The 21,528-nt window shown below is 37.8% G+C and overlaps 1 protein-coding gene across 6 annotated transcripts in view; it reads right to left on the reverse strand.

The window, feature by feature from the left end:
• Positions 1 to 21,528, reverse strand: part of cadm2a (cell adhesion molecule 2a) — a 467,971-nt gene that overhangs the window by 20,630 nt on the left and 425,813 nt on the right. For all 6 annotated transcript variants that reach the window (XM_084104983.1, XM_084104981.1, XM_084104979.1 and 3 more), the window contains 4 exons: positions 19,043 to 19,180; positions 3,438 to 3,599; positions 2,298 to 2,388; positions 841 to 1,019 (listed from right to left, as the gene is read on the reverse strand). In XM_084104983.1, coding sequence (XP_083961109.1) covers positions 841 to 1,019; positions 2,298 to 2,388; positions 3,438 to 3,599; positions 19,043 to 19,180 — 570 coding nt within the window. The remainder of the gene's footprint in view (positions 1 to 840; positions 1,020 to 2,297; positions 2,389 to 3,437; positions 3,600 to 19,042; positions 19,181 to 21,528) is intronic.

Raw genomic sequence — 21,528 nt, forward strand, 5'->3', positions numbered from 1 at the left:
ATTGCCTCACATTCACCCATTCACTCACTCATTCATACACCGACGGCGGTGTCAGCCATGCAAGGCGCCATCCAGCTCGTCGGGAGCAGCTGGGGTTAGGTGTCTTGCTCATGGACACCTCGACACTTGGTCAGGTGGAACTGGGGATTGAACCACCAACCTTCCGGTTTGTAGACAACCTACATGAACCACTGAGCCACTAAATTAAAGGAATATTTCAGCCAAAATTGAAAATTCTATCATCATTTACTCATGTTAATAATACTAGCTTTTGCCCATATTATAAAAGTCAATGAGACCCAAAAAGTTCAAGTTCCATAAACGTCATACAAGTAATGTGAAATGAATCCATATGACTTGTATGAAGTCTTCTGAAGCAATACAATAATTCTGAATGAAATTTTGAATGAATGAATTTCTGATTGAAATTTAAGTCTTAATTCAATTTCAAATCAAATCAAAACTAACTTCAACTATCAAATACGGCCACAAAAAGTTTGGGGTTCTATTGATTTCCATAATATGAACAAAAACAACTGACATTCTTGAAAATATCTCCTTTTGTGTTCTGCACAATAAAATGTCATATGAGTTTGGAAAAACATTAGGGTGAGTAAATGAGTAAATTAAGAATTTTCATTTCTGGCTGAACAATCCCTTTAAGCTAGATATGGTTGATCTATCAAGCCAGAAATCATTTCAAGGCATTGCAGCTTTCAAGTGCTTCACTATAAAAATGACAGTTACTAGCAGGGTAGAAACGTAGGTTTGATTAGCGATGCAGATCTGCAAGGGCTGTGCTTGCTTAACATGTTTCTCAGATGTTACTCTGTCACTCACCATAAATAACCAGCTTATATTCAGCATGACTGGTGCCGAGGTGATTGGTGGCTTCACAGCGGTAGGTGCCGTTATCTGTTTTGTTCAGTGACGTGAAGGTGAGTTCTCTTCCTTCGACAAACATATGGTCCAGGTCTGGCAGCTCTCCTCCGTCTTTAGTCCAGAGTACTGGGTCTGGCCTGGTGAAAAACTGACATTTAGCTTCTGATAAAAAGCATTATTATAGCTTTTTTATTATTTAATGCATTTTTTATTTTATTTTATTGTCTATTTCCCATCCTGTGATAACAACATTTTGCAGTTTAGGATCTACAGAGCTGTAGATGCTACACACAGCCAGAAACAACACAAGGTTTGGCAGACGTAATAGCATCTATTCTCGTTCCTCATACTTACATCACTGTGACTGAGTATCTGAACACCAAAAAGGCGTTCTTTACGTAAATATGAGTGGTCATGTGTTTGCATATATTCAAATGTATTTGTCTGATATCGGAATACAGTATATGGAAATACAGAACAGGCCATTTTTGCAGCTTAAAGAGATAGTTCACCCAAAAATGAAAATTCTGTCATCATTTACTCACCTTCAAGTTGTTCCAAACCTGTATGCATTTCTTTGTTCTGCTGAACAAAAAGGAAGATATTTTGAAAAAAGTTTGTAACCAGGCTGCTTTGGGGCACGGACTTCCATAACTTCCATTGAATGACAAAAAAAATAAAATAAATAAATACTATGGAAGTCAATGGTGCCCCAGAACTGTTCAGTTTCCCACATTCTTCAAAATATCTTCCTTTGTGTCCAACAGAACAAATAAATGTATACAGGTTTGGAACAACTTGAAGGTGAGTAAATAAAGACAGAGTTTTCATTTTTGGGTGAACTATTCCTTTAAGTGGAAAAGTTTTTGAGTTCTGAAAGTTAGTACCTAGTACAATGAAGACTTTTCTCAAAAGATCTCCGCCTTGATCTCAAAAGATCAAGGAAAATTGGATTCCTTACGATAATGCTACAATCAATGGAAAACACCACCACAAAGTTACTCTTTGAGAATACACATATCATAGAGAGAGTTTTAAAGTTTTCAACTTCAGTTTCAAACATAGAACAGTTCTAAGCTATCTGTATTATCAAAGTTTATCAAAGATTTGTCAACACTTTTTTTTTTTGGAGATATTATATAAAGTATTGGCCTTATTTTAGCTTCACTTGTACCAACAGATAAGAGCTTCTTAATGTTGTTTTCCATGTGAATTTATGGTTATTTATTCATAGCTGTTCAAATTTATGAGTCATCACATTAATGCAAGCATGTGGTTATAAGCCGCTAGCTGTAGGCCTGCCCACAGGGCAATTTCTCCTTGGTGCAGAAGATATGCAACGCATCTTCCCAAAGCTCTTTGCAAACAGCAAACATTATAATTCAGCGAGATGCTGATAAATTGTGAATGCTTACGAGGGGTTTCCTTGAGGTACACATTCCAGTTTCAGGTACTGCCCCTCCTGTGGGAGGGTTGCGGAGTGTATGATGTTTACAATGGGAGCATCTATAACAGAGATAGAGAGATGAACAAAGAAATATTGTTTCAGACAGCATCCAAGAGGAGGAATGACACTCTATGGAGATCAAAAGGTAAGTGATGTGACGTTACTCAGGCTCAAATGCTCCACTGTCTCACTAGATTGATGAAATGTCAAAGCTTCAAAGAGAAACTCTAACTGGTAAATGACATTTTTCTATAATCACTGTGCATAGTTTTTGCTTTACCACCATATATCTAGTTTAATTAGTTAACACCCAATGAACGTCTATTAGTACGTCTTTTAGCTTAGATACAATTTAAATAAAATAAATACATTTTTAACATTTAAAGTCTTTCTCATTTGGGAAAAGAAATTATACCTTTAATATGTCTAGTCCAAACTTCCTGTTTCAATAGAAATGTCAACATAAGACAGAAAATTGCACTCATTAAGCATTTTTATGGGGTCATCATTTACTCACCCTCATGTTTAATTTAGGCTTTAAGTCACATATAAACATTCATCAACTCACACATCAGTTGTGGTAAACGGAAGCTCAAGCATGCTTGCTTGACGTGTGAGAACCAATGAGGTTCATTCTCGTCGTACGCAGCACGTCTGAACTTCCGCAAGAACCAGTGAGGTTCATTTTCGCGCGTCAAACAAATACGGTTGAGCTTTTGCTTATGTTCGCTGATCAATGTTTACATGTGAATAAAATCCTAAATTCAATTTGTTCGTCATATAAAGCGATCGTGTCTCTTCAGAAAATTTGGAATAAACTGCTTGATTCATGTGGATTATCTCTTTATGAACTTTTTGAAGCATCAAAGTGGTAGTTGCATAGACTGTAAATGGAGGGACAGAAATCTCTCAGATATTATTAATCTTCATTTGTGTTCCAAAGATGAACTACAGTCTTACGGGTTTGAAATGATGTGAAGGTGAGCAAATGATTACAGAATTTTCATTTCTTGGTGAACTAACCCTTGAAGGTTTATGTTTTATAGTAAGGAATATGGATGTGAGCATCATGGGACGCTGGCTTGAGTTGGGACCCAGCCATACTCACAGTGGACCTCCAAGACCTGCGTAGTGTCTTCGTGGGTGGCAGTCAGGGCCACATGGTCCACTCTACAAGTGTAGGCCACACCGTCATCCTGCCGGTCCACCTGGAGCCGCAGGGAACTCTTCACTGTGAATGTCTTGCCACTGGCATTCACCTCTTTGGCACCTGATGGAAGTGGATATGAACAGCATAACAAAGATGAAACGTGTTTTAGAGCTTCACATACATTACTGTCAGAGTTACAGTGAGAACTTGAAGTACTGTGGAACACAGGGGTTCAGAAAGATGCACCACTCTTTTTTTAAGACTTTACGTTTCAATAGAAAACTTCAGTTTTGTGAAGACAGAGTTGAGTTGCATTCATTATTTCCACCCACTGACGCACATCACTGTGTTTGGAATGCTCTTGAATCCTGCCTCTATCTTTTCTCACATCCAAAACTGGATAAAACTGGTGAAAGTAAAACTTTAACTCTTATCTGACTCCGTCAAAGTTGAAAATATTGATCCAATTCTTGTTTTTTTGCGTTTGACTGAGCTGAACTCTCATAGCAAATCAAGCAGGATTTCTTTTGCAATCGGTTTAAAAAAGTAAATCCTCATTGAACGTTAATTAAATTAGCCTACATTTTCTTCTATAGAATTAGTGCTGATGTATAGTGTTGCACACGAGACATTTATCAGAGCAAAACAGCTCCCCTTATTTTCTCCTGAAAACTCCATTAGTTGAACAACAGATTGTGTTTTGTTTTGTTTGCTTCAGTGTGATAATGACTTCTGCGTTTATAGGCTTATGCTGCATACGTCCCTATGTAGTAGCACTGACAATACAAATCCAGGGCAATTAATCCACTGCATCTCAATAAGCTTAACAAATACTCCAAATTTCTCATCAAAAGGATATTATTACATGTTTAAGAGTGTAAATTACATATTGTAAATTCACTATTGTCAAACAGTTGTTCAAATAAATGTAAGGACCACAGAACATACTCATTTTATGCAAAACCAAAGAGAATCTAAAATCAGATCTTGCTCATTGAATCACAAGATTTTACAGCGATGCCGTAATTTCAACACTCTAAGGGGATGTTCAAGAAGAACACATTTTTGCATTCCACTGTGCTATTTTTCCATTGTTTTTCTGTGTAAACATGCGCTAGAGGAATGTGTTTGACCATTGTTTTCGCATCTTGCGCATGGCACGTCGTTCTAGAAAACATGCCACTCAAGTTATAAGTAGTTCAACTTTTAAAAATTGTATGTACAGTATATAGACCTTGTGTTTTTTTTCTGTTCCACTGCCACATGTGTCATGTATTTAACAGAAAAACTTGGTTCTACCGAACTTTAAAGGGATCTATAACTCGCATCATATTTGGAATCAAAATCTATATAGAACATTTTAAAGATTTCAAAGGATCAAAACAACACAGGATGCATGATCTACCTAATTTTCTTTTCTTTAAAATATTATTTTAACAGTGTGGTTCACAAAACAGGGAAAAAGATAGTGCATCATGAAAATCATGTTTTGTTGATTTGTGTTTGTGGATTTAAAGACAAAATCACAAAAGACTTCACTCCTTCTCAAACCTTCAGATTTAGGTCCAACCGTAAGTACAAATCCACACAATTCTTGTCTATATGAATCATCTTATTCTTTCTCTCTTCCCATTTGCTCCCCCTCACTTTCTCTACTCCCAGCATCACTCCTGCTATCACTGCCGAGCTGTCAATCAGCTTCCTCTGGGGGTGTCGCCACCCGCTCAGGAGCATTTGAGCATGCAGAAGATATCATTTAGAAACCTGAATACACACACACACACACACACACACACACACACACACACACACACACACACACACACACACACACACACACAGAGAGAGAGAGGAAGGTACAGTTTTATGGGTATTCTTTCTTTTTGGGATGCTTATGGGATGCAGTCGAGGTTGGGGGTAAATGTTTATTCCAGATATACAACTAACAGACAGACAGATTGTTAGTCTGTTCATAAGAGCATTCAGATGAAAAACACTTTGTATGGCTGTGAACAGAGCAAGACAACTTTCATTTGAGAGTTGACAAACACTCTCAGCAATTAGATGTGGATAGTTTGTTCCGCCCCATGGTTAGAGCCAGTGAAGATTCCCAGCATGCTTTAGAAGTTTCTTTAGATCAACTTAAGCGCATTTTACACTTGGAACAACTCAGTGGCAAGTGGTGGTCTTCTGAAAGTCCCCTTGCTGCGGTTGAGAATTTTAGTACAACGAAACTCATTCTCCCTGTTGTAATGATTATGCAGCTTTCTGGTTAAAGGCTTATAGAACAATATTTACTTCCCACTATCATCAAGCAAACAATTTTATAATAGGCTATTTTGATGCACAGTTGTAATCAAAATTATTCAACCCCCATTGCAAATCAGGTTTATCGGCACAGTTTACAGACTTTCAGCTGTTTGCAATGAACAAATCAAACAATTCAACTGAAAATGCAACTTTTAATGACTTCTACAGTCTCAAAATTATTCAACTCCTTCATAGCATGCATCTTTAGTACTTAGTAGAACACCCTTTTGCTGTTATGACCTGCTGCAAATGAGATGTATAACCAGACACTAGCTTCTGACAGCATTTCTGAGAAATCTTAGCCCATTCCTCATGAACAATGGCCTCCAGTTCAGTAATATTCTTGGGTTTGCGTGCTGCAATCGCCTTCTTCAAATTCCACCAGAGATTTTCTATAGGGTTCAAGTCAGGTGACTGTGATGGCCACTGTAGAATCTTCCAGGACTACTTCTGCAAGTAGTTCCTTGTTCCTTTAACTTATTAACTTTGAGAGTGTTTGCCTTGGTGGAATTTGAGGTATGCTTAGGATTCATTGTCTTGTTGGAAGGTCCAATGATGCCCAAGCTTCAGCTACCTCATGGATTTCCTGATACTTCAATGAATCCATCTTGCCTTCCACATGCTGCAGGTTTCCAGTTCCAGGATGCAAAGCGGCCGCAAACCAGACCCAGAGCTTCACTGAGCCACCGCCATGCTTAACAAGCTGAAACCTCAGTGCCGGTTGCCACCAAGTCTTGCTTGCTGTCTTGCTGTTTTCTCAGAAATCTGGTTGCAGCGGTAGATATATTCCTTTTTCTGCTCCATCCAGGCAGCGTAACCACTGTTCCTTTAACTTTGAACTTGCAAACTATGCTTTCAACTGTGTCTCTAGGAACATTAAGTTCCTTCGCTATATTTTGTATCCTGTTTCTTGTTTGTGAAGGGCGATTATATCTTCTCTTAACCTTTTGGACCATTTTTCTAACATGCAGTCAAACGTGACACTCAACAAGCCTAGCCAGTTCAGATATTTCATGTGTTCTAGCTCAAGCACACCTGGTGCAACTAATGAAGCCCTTGATTAGTTGCATCAGGTATGCTTGAGACAACATCTTTTATTGCAAATTTGTACTGTTGTGAGGGATTCTATTCAGGGGGTTGAATAATTCTGAGACTGTAGAAGACATTAAAAGTTGCATTTTCAGTTGAATTTGGGGAAACCACTTAAAACGTTTGTTGTGTTGAGCTTTTTCCATTACTTTTGTTTGATTTGTTCATTGCAAACAGCTGAACGTTTGTAAATTTTGTCAATACACCTGATTTGCAATGGGGGTTGAATAATTTTGAATAATTACACCTGTATATATTATACTATTTATTAACCAACCTACATCAAAGTATGTTGTTGACACTCCTGATCGTGTTTTTTTTTCTTTCTTTCTTTTGCATAATAACATGGAGGTGAATCTTTCATTTAACATTTGTTTGCTTAAAAATGTTTCACTGTCAGATTCTGATTCCCAGGTGGTTTAGTTTAGTTGTTTAGTTTTTATTTTGTACATTTCTACCAGTTTGACCTATTCAGACCAATTTCTGTTGTGAAAATTATAGGCAGCTATTACTGCACTGACGGTAATCAGCCAATCACACGCCTTCTCTCATGGGACGTTAAACTGAATTTTGGTGCCCACGCCACACTTTAGGATCTCAACGAAATGAGAACATCATCTGCTTTGAACTGATTTGATTGCCTAAATATATTATGCCCATTCATCTACTCATCCATTCATTCAAGTATCTTTCCATCCTGGAGAAAAAAACAGCATAATGAGGGTTTGTTGGCACTGTCTACTTCTATTGTCCCTCTCAGTAAGTTAGTGAGTGGGTGAGAGGGGAGAGATTTTCCAGCAGACAGAATTGAAATTAAGGTCAGCATGTTTCACATTAATATTTATGAAGGCAAACCAGTAATAGAAACATTATCACAGATGCACACTCACCAGAGCACACACACAATATCTGATTTAATGCACACAACAGCATTAAAACTGTATCTAATCTTTATTACACACACATCAGCATGTGTAATTACGTACATAGTTGGACGCAATTCGACGTGACGCAATTTAATGTGAATTATCTCTAATTTTTGGTTTTAAGGCTGAGCACTTTACTCCTTCTGGAAACGGAATGCTTTCCTGGAACTCTGCGATAGCTACGGCATATGGTGAACCCAGAGAGCAGCGAGAACAGGAAAGAATAAAACGTGGGGTGAGATTAGCATTTCATTTCAGCTGTGAGCAGTTCTGAATTCAAATGCTGTTTTCCACCTAAAAGGGAGGTATTTAGAACAACAGGAGGCACAAAGGTGTGCAGCTCATCTCCGCCGCCTCTACCCCATTCTGCAAGCCCATTAGCGAACGCGCAAGAGGGATATAAAAAGAGAGAATGAAAAAGATAGAGAGAGGGGGAGAGAGCAAAAGCATTCTTTATCCGATCACCGCGAACTGCTCTCAGGCTAAACACAGTGGTCATTCCTAGTGGATGGAGGGATATTTATGTGTGTATTTGACTGAAGTTAGCTGTCAGCTGTGCATTTGCATGGTGAGAGCTTAAATTCGAGGTAGCGGTTTTGAATTTCCTCACAAAAATTGTCAGTTTGTGTTTATTTATGCGGCATAATCTTTCTGCCTGTGGTGAGAGACTCTGGAGTTTCTCCACAAGTGAGTGGAGCTCTGCAGTGAGCAACTGAACGCCTATCTCATCTATCTACCGCTAATCCTAATGTCCCAGAGACATGAGAACCGATAACGACAACATTATTTCAACAAACGCCCCCCAATCCCCAACCAGGATCACTATAAATATCAGTTACTCATTCTGCACGGCTCTCCGCCATGGCTCACTGTTTAAATATCCTTCATAAATGGTCAGTGTGGGTGTCAATGTAAAAGCTCCTTCTGGTGCCATGCAATTTTATCTCTCTAATCCACGCAAACAGTCTCCCTGCTGGCAGTTCTTTCACTCGGGTCAAATATGCTAGACTGAGATGGGATTTGTTGATGCGATTGTCTGAGCCTGGTTGGAATTAATGCTCCTGTTCTGACACACACATACACACTGTCTGACTGCTAACAGTGTGATGATATCACCTCCACTAGGACGCAACTGCACATTCACATGATAAGCTGTTTTATCAGTGTCATTGCTTTGGACTCACCACAGGAGACAGAACTCACCTTGCAGTTACAAGCCCCGCCCCCAATTTGTTCAAAGCCACACCCTGTAATCTGTGTGAAGCCCTTTTCAGTTGTCTGTCAATTGTCCCACCAACAGAAATCTGCTAACAGACTTGGGCTGCGTCCGAAATCGCATACGCTCTTGAGTAGGTACTTATTTTGAACAAAGAATTATATAACAATTGCTAAAAAAGTATGTTCTAGTATGAGTATGCATAGAATGAATGTAATCCGGACGTACTACATTCGCCATGTTCTCATTATCATCTGTTGTGTCGCTTCACTGCCATTTACAAATCCTCTCCCGTGGCCTCGTGGGATAGTAAAGTGTCCATCATATGCACACTTCAGAATCTCACCGAAAGTAGTAGGTCATCCAGGTACTTTTTGCCTACTCTTTTATGAGTACTGTGAATTCGGACATACTTCTTTTGTCACATACTGTTTTTCGCCTACTCAAGTACGTGTTTTCGGATGCAGCCTTGGGGTGTATTTCTCAAAAGTATCATAGCCAAGTACCATTGTTCCTTCAATATCACCATATCATCACCAACTGATATTAATTGCAATCTCGAATTGATTCGTAATTACTTCCCCACCTGAGTAATAACGTGACATCATTAATGACAGTACTATATTTTTTAACCAATGTGAATCAAAGGACTCCGGTTTCAGGAAACAGTACTGACTAGCTAGTTAATTACTTCAATGATGCATCATACTAGTGGTTAAATAGCGAGTTACAGTATGCCATTGTACAAGAAACGCACCCCTGACCAGTAATCAAACAAAAACCCCACCCATAGTAATCTACTATTTTTAGGGTGGAGATAATGGCCATCCCTTGCCTGTCATGAGCCCAGTCCTAATCTCTCCAGAAAAACTGACTAACTACTATATTTCAAAAATGTTCCAGTCTGGTACATGTTTATAATCATTTCACAGACACGCTGCATCTTATCTTGAAGTGTCTGATGTAGGCAGTGTTGATCAAATACACATAACAAGGCAGACTTCACCGTCTGAATGACCTCTCTTTCTTCACACGTTAGAGATTATCCAGCTCGTGCGCCACTGTGAAGTTGGACTCTGATTCCCGGCCCCCGCAGCCAGGATGAAAGAGGGAGCTTAAACAGCGAGGAGCGCTGTGTGTTCAGACTCAGCGACTACCGTCGGTCTCCCTGCCTATCATAAGCAGCGCTAAGAACTTCTCTCTCTCTTGTTCAGCTGTGAGCTTTTATCTAGACATCTGGGCGTTTGTTTTCACCAGCCAGGACTGAGCAGATGTTTTGTGTGCAACTTAGTTCTAAAGACAGTGACCACTGTGAAACAGGCAAAGAAAGCAGCTATTTTATTCACACACACACACACACACGCACACTATGCAATGTAGTTTCAACTAGATTTTTACTTTTTCCAAAGGTCATCTAAATTGTTGTTAGCTTGCATTTGCTAGGGCGTTCTGCTGGTTTCAAGTCACCGTGAAATCAAAATTCTTATTTTTATATATTGCAGTATTTATTATATGAATTATCCATGCACATCATTATAAAAAAAAAAGAAGAAAAACATGTGCCCTCATAATCTTTAATCAAAAAATGATCTTCTCTGATGACATGTTTACTGGTGCGAGGTCGGGGCAACCTGTCACTCACATGACCATCCAATCAATTCCTAGGGGACAAAATCAAGTTCCGCCTTACAGTTTTTTCGTTTAAGAAGCCTTTTCAGTTGTAAATACGTCACAATAAGGAAGAAAAGCCAATTGCAACTACTGTACAGTTTAATGCCGACTTCAAGGCAAGACACCACAGGTGAATAGGGTAAATTTATTTTTACGAATCTCCATACTTTCCCAGTTGATTGATTACATTAAGAATTCTTTGCATTACAAGTTTTCTAAAATGTTATGTTTAAATATGCCAATTATAGTTTTTTATAATTAAATATGCACAGATTTGCATACATTCCCAGAACAGGAATCTGAACATTGGATAAAGCCAGGTTCAAAACTTGTTTTATTGTGTTGACATATTAGAGTCAAAGGTTTTTACAAAGGGGATATTGGATATCTCTTTTTATCACTTAATAGATCAGAAGATTCACTATGTTTTAGGAATTAAATGTTGTATAAAATCAGGCAAATTATATATGAACAAACCCCTCTGTAAAAAACTTCTCAATATAGATAGGAATAAAATGGAAAAGTCTGGTGTGTGTAAGAAGTAAATATTTCTGGCTCAGTGCCCGAGAAAAAAACAATGTTTGACCTGTACTGTCTTGCCTTAAGAGCTGGATGTTAGTGCATTGTTATGCAGCTGCTTGTGTGCTTTATTGAGTGTACATACAATACAATCTTAAGATAAATCAACATTTCATGTTCCCTTACTTTGCCATTTTGTTGTCGAACAGTGAGATGGTATGAAAGAGAGAGTTTCTAGCCGAACCCCCGGGGGAATAAAAAAGAGGATGACTCTCTCTTTCATCTGCTCTGGAGTTTTTCCTGTCGGCTAATCTGTTACATGTTCTCATAGTTCTCCTCGGGGGAGTTATCCTCCCTGAAGGAGGTCTGGGGATGGACATGCACCCTTATCATCCCGGAGGAGGAAAAAAGAAACATTCCCACAGTTCTATAGGAGCTTATTGATATCAGCATAGTGTTTGTAGCCTACTCTATTTAATCACATTTTTTTACAGTAATAAAATCAAAATATCCTTAAAACAAGATTACTTTAGAAGATAAACTGCATTAGATAGGACTTTTATCTTGAGTTAATTTTTCTTACCCCATGGGCATTTTCTTTTTCTTGTTTCAAGTATAAAACTCACTAAAGCCTCATCTAACTATCTTAGATTTATGTTTAAAACAAGAACAAACAATTTTCCCGAAAGGAAAGAAAACTAAGGCTAAGCAACTTTGCTTTTCAAGTAAATTTATCTTGTTTTAATAACATTAGATATTTTACTGGAAAATAAGAGAATAGTATTGCCTAAGAAAAAGATTCTTTGCAGTTTCTTTGTAAACACAAAGTACACTGTGAAACTTTGGGAACAGGGTGCTGTCAGAGGTTTGGGATGAGGGCTGATGGGGGCTGATGGAAAATGTCGTTAGAGAACATGTTTTATTCATGTTTCTGCCAAGACACAGGAGGCATTTTAGAATTCCATTTTTAATGACTATTGATTGATTGCACTCAACATGATGTAAGAGAAAGCTGTGGAGGAAAGAAAGCAGCGCACACGCTACATGCAAATACCTGCACACGTTCACATTATATACATACATGTAGATTTATTTATTTGATCAAAAATACAGTAAAAACTAAAATATATTGTGAAATATAACAATTTAAAATAACTTTTCTATTTTAATGCATTTTAAGATGCAATTTTTTCCTGACATCTGAATTTTCAGTCACATGATCCTTCAGAAATCATTCTAATATGCTGATCGGGTGCTCAAAAAAACATTTCTTGTTATTATCAATGTTGAAAACATTTGTTGCTGCTGTGACCGTGATGCATTCTTTTTTCAGGATTCTTTGAAAGTTCAAAATAACAGCATTTATTTCAAATCTTAATGTCACAGTCTTTAATGTCACTTTTAATCAATTTAATGCATGTTTGCTGAATAAAAGTTTTAATTTCTTTAAAAAAAAAATCTACTGACCCCAATGATTCATAATCCATTTAACGTAGGGTGTTATGGTGATTCGTAAATTACAATATATAGCAACCTGGTGAGTACTGAAACGCAGCTTCGGTAGTCATTGTTTATTTACGCTCTTGTTTCTAGACAGTCAGTTGCTAGTTCCGCCTTCTTGATGACATCACACACGCCATTAAAGACGGTAAGCAATGATTGGTTGGGAAGCAACGAGTAGTCTGACATGTTTCTTGTCCAAGACGAGAATTTAGGAGTCAAAATCGCATAATCTGATAGTGGCCCTGTTTACACCTGGTATTACAGTTTTTCTTGATTGCTTAAACACATTTCTTGAAACTATGCCTCGTATTCTCAAAACTGTAAACACAAATCCATAACGTCTCACCCAATTCCCCAAACATCCTATTTTCAGGTCAAAATGAAGCTCTACACTCAAAACCATTCACTCTTATTGAAAAACCAAACTTTGCCCTCAGACAGGACACACAAGCCTTCAAAATCACACACACTACAACATAGTCTTACACACTGGTGCAATAAATTCAAAACAACATTTCCAAAACTGGTAAGTTATGTTGCTTGTGGTTCCCCCCCTCACAAACCTTTTCACATGATGAACACAAAAGACACAACCAATGGATACATTGGCACATTTTTATTCATTCATGTACTAGACAGTACAACACACACACACAAAAATATATATATATTTTTTTTTTTTACTCTCTCCTCTAATTTTTTTTATTTACTATACTTACAGTAAGATGTGTGTGACCATCATATGACAGTAAAAGAGCACACACAAACCTTATTCTAATATGGAATTGTATTGGAATGGTAAAGAGTGTTGGGACGTGACAGGAGGGCCTCCACTCAAGGAGACAATATGATGAACACGTCTAAGAATGTTTCACGTATGGTTGAAAAACCGTCAAGACTATAAAGGATGAAGGATGCCCTCCCTTCACTGTCACACTCTGCAGCCACTCTGTGTGACTGTGTGACTGCTGGCCTTTTCTTGCAAGAAAATAAACCTCATCAAAGACTATTGGAAATGTTTGTCTTTTATTCAGTGATAGAATTTTGTTTGCCACCACACCTCCCTGAAGGTTCTCGAGGCGACGGTAAAGCGACTAAAATTTGGCCTTACTCGTAGCCCTGCCTCCCTCAGTCATACCATTGACTAAGACATGGGCAACTAGAGTGGCTTGAATTTCATCTGAGACTGCTTGTCTTCTTGCCCTTCCTCCTCCTTATCCCTCCTCGATCTCTTCCTTCATGTCTTACTGGATCCATTGTTCCAAAACTCAATAAACTGATTTGGGCCCTTTTATCTATCTATTGAAGGATCTGATTGATGTGTGTTCAATTTTGTCTCCTAGTGTTTTCACTTCGGTAATTGTGTGCTAACTGAGCTGGAGCTGTGCTGACTTGAGTGAACAATATTGAATGCTAGTGCTTTATACATGACAACATGGTGTAGGCAATGAGAAATGAAGGGATTTGTGTGTAGAGTTTTGCAGTGACAGTTCAACAAATTTGACTCATGTGTCAAAACAGGGAATAGTGTTTATAGTTTATTGAAATGGGTGTGCTTTTAGATAAATGGCATTATGGTTTTGAAATTTTAGTTCAAAAGCCTGGTTATAGTGTTTAAGCAATCGAGAAAAACTGTAAGATGTGTTTTGGTCGATCGGATCACAAGTAGACGAGGGAGACACATACCCGTTTACACCTAGTATTTTAATCTGTCTCTTTTGTCCACTTTCAACCACTTCTGTCCTAATTTCTTCGAGGGGAGGGTTTATGGGTGGGTAAATGTATGAGGTTTTTTTCAGATCTTTTTGACAAAATAAGCTTGCAAAATTTACATATCAACACTAATCACGTACTAAGCAACACTTTTATCTAGTCGACAAAGACTAAATCCCGTGTGGCTAGCGCACTTTCCATAATGTTTACGCATTAGGTCAGTAGGCGATCTTTTGTGGCTGCTCGAACACTTTCGAACACAAGAGCATTTACACTACGAAAGCAATCCGGTCGAAAGAGTTTTCGACAACCTCTGTAAGTGGTAGAAAGTGGACAAGCTTAAAAGGTTTTAGACCCCATTTACACCTGTATGTAGCGTCGTCCACTTGTGATCTGAATTAACAAAATGCATCTTAATACCAGGTGTAAACAGGGCTTTAAGTGACTCATAACAGACAAAAATATTGTGTAGTCTGAACCCAGCATAAGACATTCTAAGCTTTTCAATTCACCTTTTTTCCCCAGACTTTTGGAGCCACTGTATGTGCAAATGATGCATGGACTGCAGAGAAGGTGGCTGCTAAGATGAAGTCTACAGTATGTAATATTTGCAGGTTAGTTTAACATGCAATAAACAGATGCCCAATTTTACTCAAATGATGAGAATAAGGAGTCGGAGAGGGGGAGAGGGGGAGAGGGAGGGAGAGGGGGAGAGGGAGGGGGAGGGGGGGAGAGAGAGAGAGAGAGAGAGAGAGAGAGAGAGAGAGAGAGAGGGGGGGGGGGGGGGGGGGGGGGCATGAGAGAATGTGAGAGGTGGTGATATTGGATTCCATTACAGCTGTCAATTTCACACACACGAACGCAGAGCATCTTGGGCTCTGCATACTCGGGGGGGGAGAAAGTGTGAGATGTCTTGCATCCTGGAGACCAGCACAAATTTAATACCGGGCTGAGCGTTGCTACAGTCCCAGAGATCCCACAATAATGCAACTGCTATTCCCAGTCCATGGTTCCAAAATAAATGCGTTTATCACAGTTCAGCCTCACACGGGGTGGAGAAGTGCGGAAAACAGCGATGACAACAGCTGCCACGGCTCACAAACACAGAGACAGGAAGGCCGCAAACACAAAGGCAGACAGAAAGAAGCATAACAGGGAAACAACAGGCCGACTAACTGGATTGAGCAGAGCCAAAAAAGCAATATCCTTTCGTTTACTTACACCTCTCTGCCATGAAACCAAGACAACCAGACTAAAAAAACTGAGCTAGAGTCACTCACATTACCGAATCGTTCCCTGTTTTTTTCATTTGTGCTCAGTATTTTATTATATGTAGGGCTTCAATGTGTATAATTGAATATGTATAAATAAATATAATTGAAGTGAAGTCTTAATTATAAGTCAAACATCTTGTGATTTTATATATTATGTGTTTTTCATCTCTCTGGGGTCCACTCTTTTTCTTGCATCCTTGAAGTGTGTTCTTGTCTTATTGGATCCATCCATCACAATACACATTCATGATGAAAATATCTAAGACTGACACTTTGCAATCAACAGAGAGCCTATAATCTTCACGCTTTATATGAGACCGTGGACTGACGAGACTCAGAGACACCTTAGCAAACCCCTTCCTGAGTTCACGGTACAGGCTACATGCTGCATTATCTAAATATATTTACCATATGCTTTCTCATTCAAACCACCTGCTCGCAAATTTGTGTTAGGTAATGCTATTCTTGCATTTTTGATGGATGAAATGTCTTTTTCACACACTCGCATATGATAATTTGCACCTGCATTACAAAACACACCAAAAAAAATGAACCAGGGGTCTCGGAGTCAGAGAGGGAGCGAAAATTCCAGTGTTAATGGTCATATTAATCTCTGACCTCACAGCTGGAGAAAAATGTAGCTAAATTAATCAAATACCTTCACAGTTAATTAAAAGAAAACAACTGAATTTTGAAGGAATGTGAAAAAATGAACTCCAACGCAGCAAAACATGAAATATTTCCACATCTATCAAGGTTAAATGCATCTCGTCTTTCATACAAATCTGTTGTTTTGATGCTTTTAAATAATCACTGTTAATTAAAGAATACATCCAACCTAGCCTAAACACCATGATTGTTAATGAATACAAAGATTGTATCATTAATCTGGGACTACAGCGAGCCTGAGTCACGTGTAAGGAGATCAGGTATCAGTTTCTTAAAGGAATCTCAAACAAAGCAGCTTACGTTTCCGCCGTTCTCATCTGAAACATCACTGATCCCTTAATGAAATGAAATAAGCTCTGAAAATCCTCCCCTGCCCACAAATTCTGTCTGTTTATCAAATGACCAGAGGGACTGACCGCAGATGTCATATCTGATAAGGAGCCAAATCAGGATCTCAGTTCGAAGTCAAAATTATAAAAACCCTTGACTAGGTACTGATAAGAGGCTAAACTGAGGCTTTAGGTACTTTTCTTATTTCTTTATTTTGGTCATAGATTAAAAGAGTAGTTCTCCGCTAAAATGAAAATGGTTTTGTTTTTCCAAAACCATATCACTTTTTTTTTCCCTTCTGTGGAACCCAAAAGGTGATTTAAAAGAATATTCTGGCCACTTTTTAAGTAATTAAAATCAATGACAACTGGGACTAAACAAACAAACAAACAAAAACAATCCAAAATAACCACCAAAAAGTACACTGTAAAAAATTAAACCGTGATTTTTACGGTAAAAAAACGGCAGCTGTGGTTGCCAGTACTTTACCATCAAAAATACGGTAGCAACGTTATTGGTTTTACAGACTTAACTTAAAATTTACAGTAATAAACCGTAATTCATTATCTGATATAATGTGAATTTAACGTCTTATTGAATTATTAATATCTGTTTTGTATCATTGTAATACACTGATAACCAACAATCACAGCAGTGATGAGAGTCACATGATCAATCAAAGCTCATCACAAGCAGCTCTTCCACAAGAAATGTAATACTAAGCTGCACAGTGTCATTCACACAAACATTAAACACCATCATGGTAACACACATGAAATTTTAAAAATGCAATAAACATTAATTTAACAACATTAAATGTAACATAAAACCCTAATGTACATAACTGATTAGAACAAACTATGAAAACTATGAAGAAACATAGTTATTTAAACAAAAATAGATCAAATGTGAAGTGTCACGCAGGGAATTGTGGGAATGCCAATTTACGTTTTTTCACTATAAATTATACAATGAGTTGTTCTTTTTCACTTTCAAAAACTGTAAATTTAACGGTATTTTACAGTTAAATTACATTAAATGTACCATTAGATCTATCACAGTTATTTACCGTATATAGTACGGAAACTTTCTGTTAAACCAATTAACAGTTTTTCCCTGTAGCATTTTTACAGTCTTTTACCGTTAAAATCACGATAATTTTTTACAGTGTATGTAAAAGTTCATAAAAGCATCACATATGTTGACCACACAACTTGTGTACCATATTCCTTCCAATGCTTTCCTTGGAACATTAATGAGAGTAGTAGCGAATCTTTTGAGTCAGATCTTTTCAGTGAATTAGTTGATCTGGTTCACAAAAATGGTCTGAATGATTTGTTCATTCTTTGACTCGATTTGGTTGCAAACATTAACTCTGATTAGGGGAAAATTATCTGTGAATATTAACTTAGATAATATCTGTCCATGACACAAAGCTATCTTTTGACTTAGTGCACAAGTCGTATGGATTTTACATCCTTACATTCCTTTTTAAAGCTTGAAATCTCTGGTCTGCATTAGTAGTGTTATTGCACAGAGAAGTGCAAGCAATGCAATATTTATTAGGTTAAGAAAACAAAACAGTTATTCACACCGAAATCGCTTTGGGAAAACATGAAAAAAAGTTGAAAAAGTAATTTTAAGAATACCATTTTTTTGAATGCCATGTCAAGTGTGAGATGCTGCAAAATACATAGGACACGAGTGCAATGGTTAAACACATCCGTCTATTGCAAATTTGCATAGAAAAACAATGGAAAAGCAATGCAAAAAAGTGTCCTGTGTAAACAGCCCATTAGGGTAGTATTATTAACATTCATTCAATATATGATTAATAATTATTGCCGTTTAATACAAAATACAGCAATTTACAGATAAACAAGCTAATCCCTGCAAAACAAAGTCATTCCAAAGACACTAAAACTGTTGAGCAAATGCTTCATCCTTCGGGGTTCACGTCTTCCTCACTGTAAAGGCCTCTCCCCAAGGTTCCGTCCACCAGAGACACAATAATCAGTCAGCGTGGGAAACGTCGCCTCCATGCTAATTAGAACCGCTGTATTTTTAGAAGTGCAGCAAACACACAAGTCACAACAAAGGCACTCAATGCCATCTGCATCGTACGCATGCTTTCATCCTCTCTCTTCCCATCTGACTGAGGACATTGTTTATAAGGTGATGGATTTGTAGAGAAGATGCTACACGAGTCGTTAGCTACATATTTCACTGAGCCTAAGCATTCTTCCATACTGAGCTTGAAATATATGCACTCAAATGTAGTAAATATTCATTGTGATTTGTTTTATAGTGTGTTAATGTGAGTTTGATGATAATTTTCCTTACCTTTGATCTCCTTCTCATTTCTGAACCATCGGACATCAGCCGCAGGTTTGCTGCCAGAGGTCACACAGGTCAGAGTGATGTGATCGCCCTCCTTTGCAGGCTTGGTGAGTCCATTAATCTCTGGTTTCTTAGGCACACCTAAACATGGAGGGAATAAAGTGACAGAGAGAGAGTTTAACAGAGTTCAAAATATTAACAGTAGGAAAGTGTGAATTTAATGGAAAAAAGATTAGAGATATTATTTATCGTCTTCTATGAACTATTCCAGTCCTTTTATTTTGCCTGGGTTTTTTTTTTTTTTTTCGTTCACCGAGGTTAATTTAAATTTAGACCCTTTTTGTCAGTGGTTATTTGATCACATTATTGCAGAGTTTAACTTTTCCCTCGCCACTGACGAAATTTTCTGTCATTTATGAGACAACCCTTTCCCACCATAGAACTTATTCACAGCAGCGCCATCTTTGAAATTTAACTGAAATGAAAGGCTGTGAGGGATAGAAATACATCTATTCAGTGCGTTGTACTGTTATATAATTTCAGTAGGCAAAAAACTACAGGCAACACAAGCGGTGGGAAATTACAAGTGATCTAGGAGCTTTATACAGCTTTTTACAGCAGATTCTATTGAAAATAAGTTAAGTCTATCCCTCACAGTCTCGATTTCATTCATTTCATTTTAGCCTTGATGGCGCTGCTCTGAATAAGGTCTATACGGCAGGGGGCGCTATTTATGTATTTTAAAATGTAAATTATTCAAAGCTGAATTTTCAGCATCATTACTCCAGTCTTCAGTGTCACATGATCCTTCAGAAAGTCTAATATGCTGATTTGGTGCTCAAGAAACATTTCTTATTATTATCAATGTTGTAAGCAGTTGTTATGCTTAATATTTTTGTGGAAACCGTGCTACATTCTTTTTAGGATTCTTTGATCAATAGAAAGTCCAATAGAACAGCATTTATTTTAAATAGAATGTTTTTGCAGCAAAGTAAAAGTCTTTACTTTCACTGTTAAACAATTGAATGCACCTTTGGTGAATAAAAGTAATAATTTATGTAAAAAACAACAACTTTTGAATGGTAGTGTATCAATATGAAGTATACTGTCTGCCACTGGCATGCAATCAGCAGCAATTCATTTTGCAATTGAGACGTCAATCTGTTAGTAGACGTAAGGCTATTCACACAGTATATGTGTTGTTGTATTCCCTCTCCAGTATTATTTGATTGATTTGATTATGTACACATGAAAGCCCTACTTAAAAGTTTCATGCGACATGTTTCAAAGCAATGGTCATAACATATCCTAACACCATCACCTGAAAGAGAAGAGTGGACCTCAAACGCTTGTTTCCACGTACAAAAGCAATCAGCATTTCAATCTTACGAAATATCAAACACACAGGAAATTCTGTGGCCCACAAATACATTACTGTGTCAGGAGCTTCCTCTCTGAGGTTGTGGGCAGAGACAAAGAAAAATCAATAGGGAACATTAGTCAGGAAAATTAGATATTGGTTTCGCCTTGATTGAAGATGAGATCAGACGTTTGGCATTCAGTTCACATGCCTTATTGCTCCCCTGAGTAAGAGGCCTTAATCACATTCCTGAGAAATAAATCAAAGCAAAAACAACCACAATGTACTATGCATTAAAAAGCAACAGAGTAAATACATCAGTCATTCTAAAGCAGCGTGACCTGTAACCTCCGCTGAGCGCCATGTTGTTTTTTAATATTGTCCCAAGATGACAAGAAACCTGAAGATGCCAAGCTGTCGTTTCTGGCTGATTCATTTCTTGATATTTAATACACAAATATTTTAGACAAAACCACTTAGGGTCAAATTCACTTTTTCCACTTTGCTGTTTCATATTTCAGTGTTTGTGCACATTTTCAGTTGATCGTGGAAGCTGTAATTCATCAAATGGTGGACGTTTAGTCTATACAGTAAAGTACGTTTGGCTGCACTAGTCTGCATTTTCTGTAACAGAGTGCTCCAGGGATGATGTCTTTTTTTAGGCCAAAACCCAGAAACAAGTTAGCATTTTAGCACTTCCAGTTCCATTGTCCCGAAATCAATAGGTTTTTTGAAAGGGTTATTGCCCCTTGAGGCTATTACTTTAAAAAAATAGTTTAAAGCTTCTACTTACTAACAAGTGCCTAAATGGGACTACAATGGCAGCCTGGAAAATCAAACGGCATCACACCGAAACGGTAATCTACTCACTAGTCCGCTATTCTAACTCAAACTTTCAGGATTTTTTATTTTTTATATAAATAATAATCCAAAAGAAAAATCCTATTGGGCTTTTGTCGATAGAACCAGGGTGATGCTAACTTGACGGATTGGCCGTTCATGGATGTTCATTCTGGATAGGAACTTGTGTTGTACTTGTGAATCACAACCCACAATATCCATTATAAATGTGACAAACATAATATCCATGACAACAATGTTATCAAATATAACAACCATGTAACAAAAT

Source organism: Abramis brama, assembly GCF_963993115.1.
Source record: "Abramis brama genome assembly, chromosome: 25".
NCBI classification, from domain to species: domain Eukaryota; kingdom Metazoa; phylum Chordata; class Actinopteri; order Cypriniformes; family Leuciscidae; genus Abramis; species Abramis brama.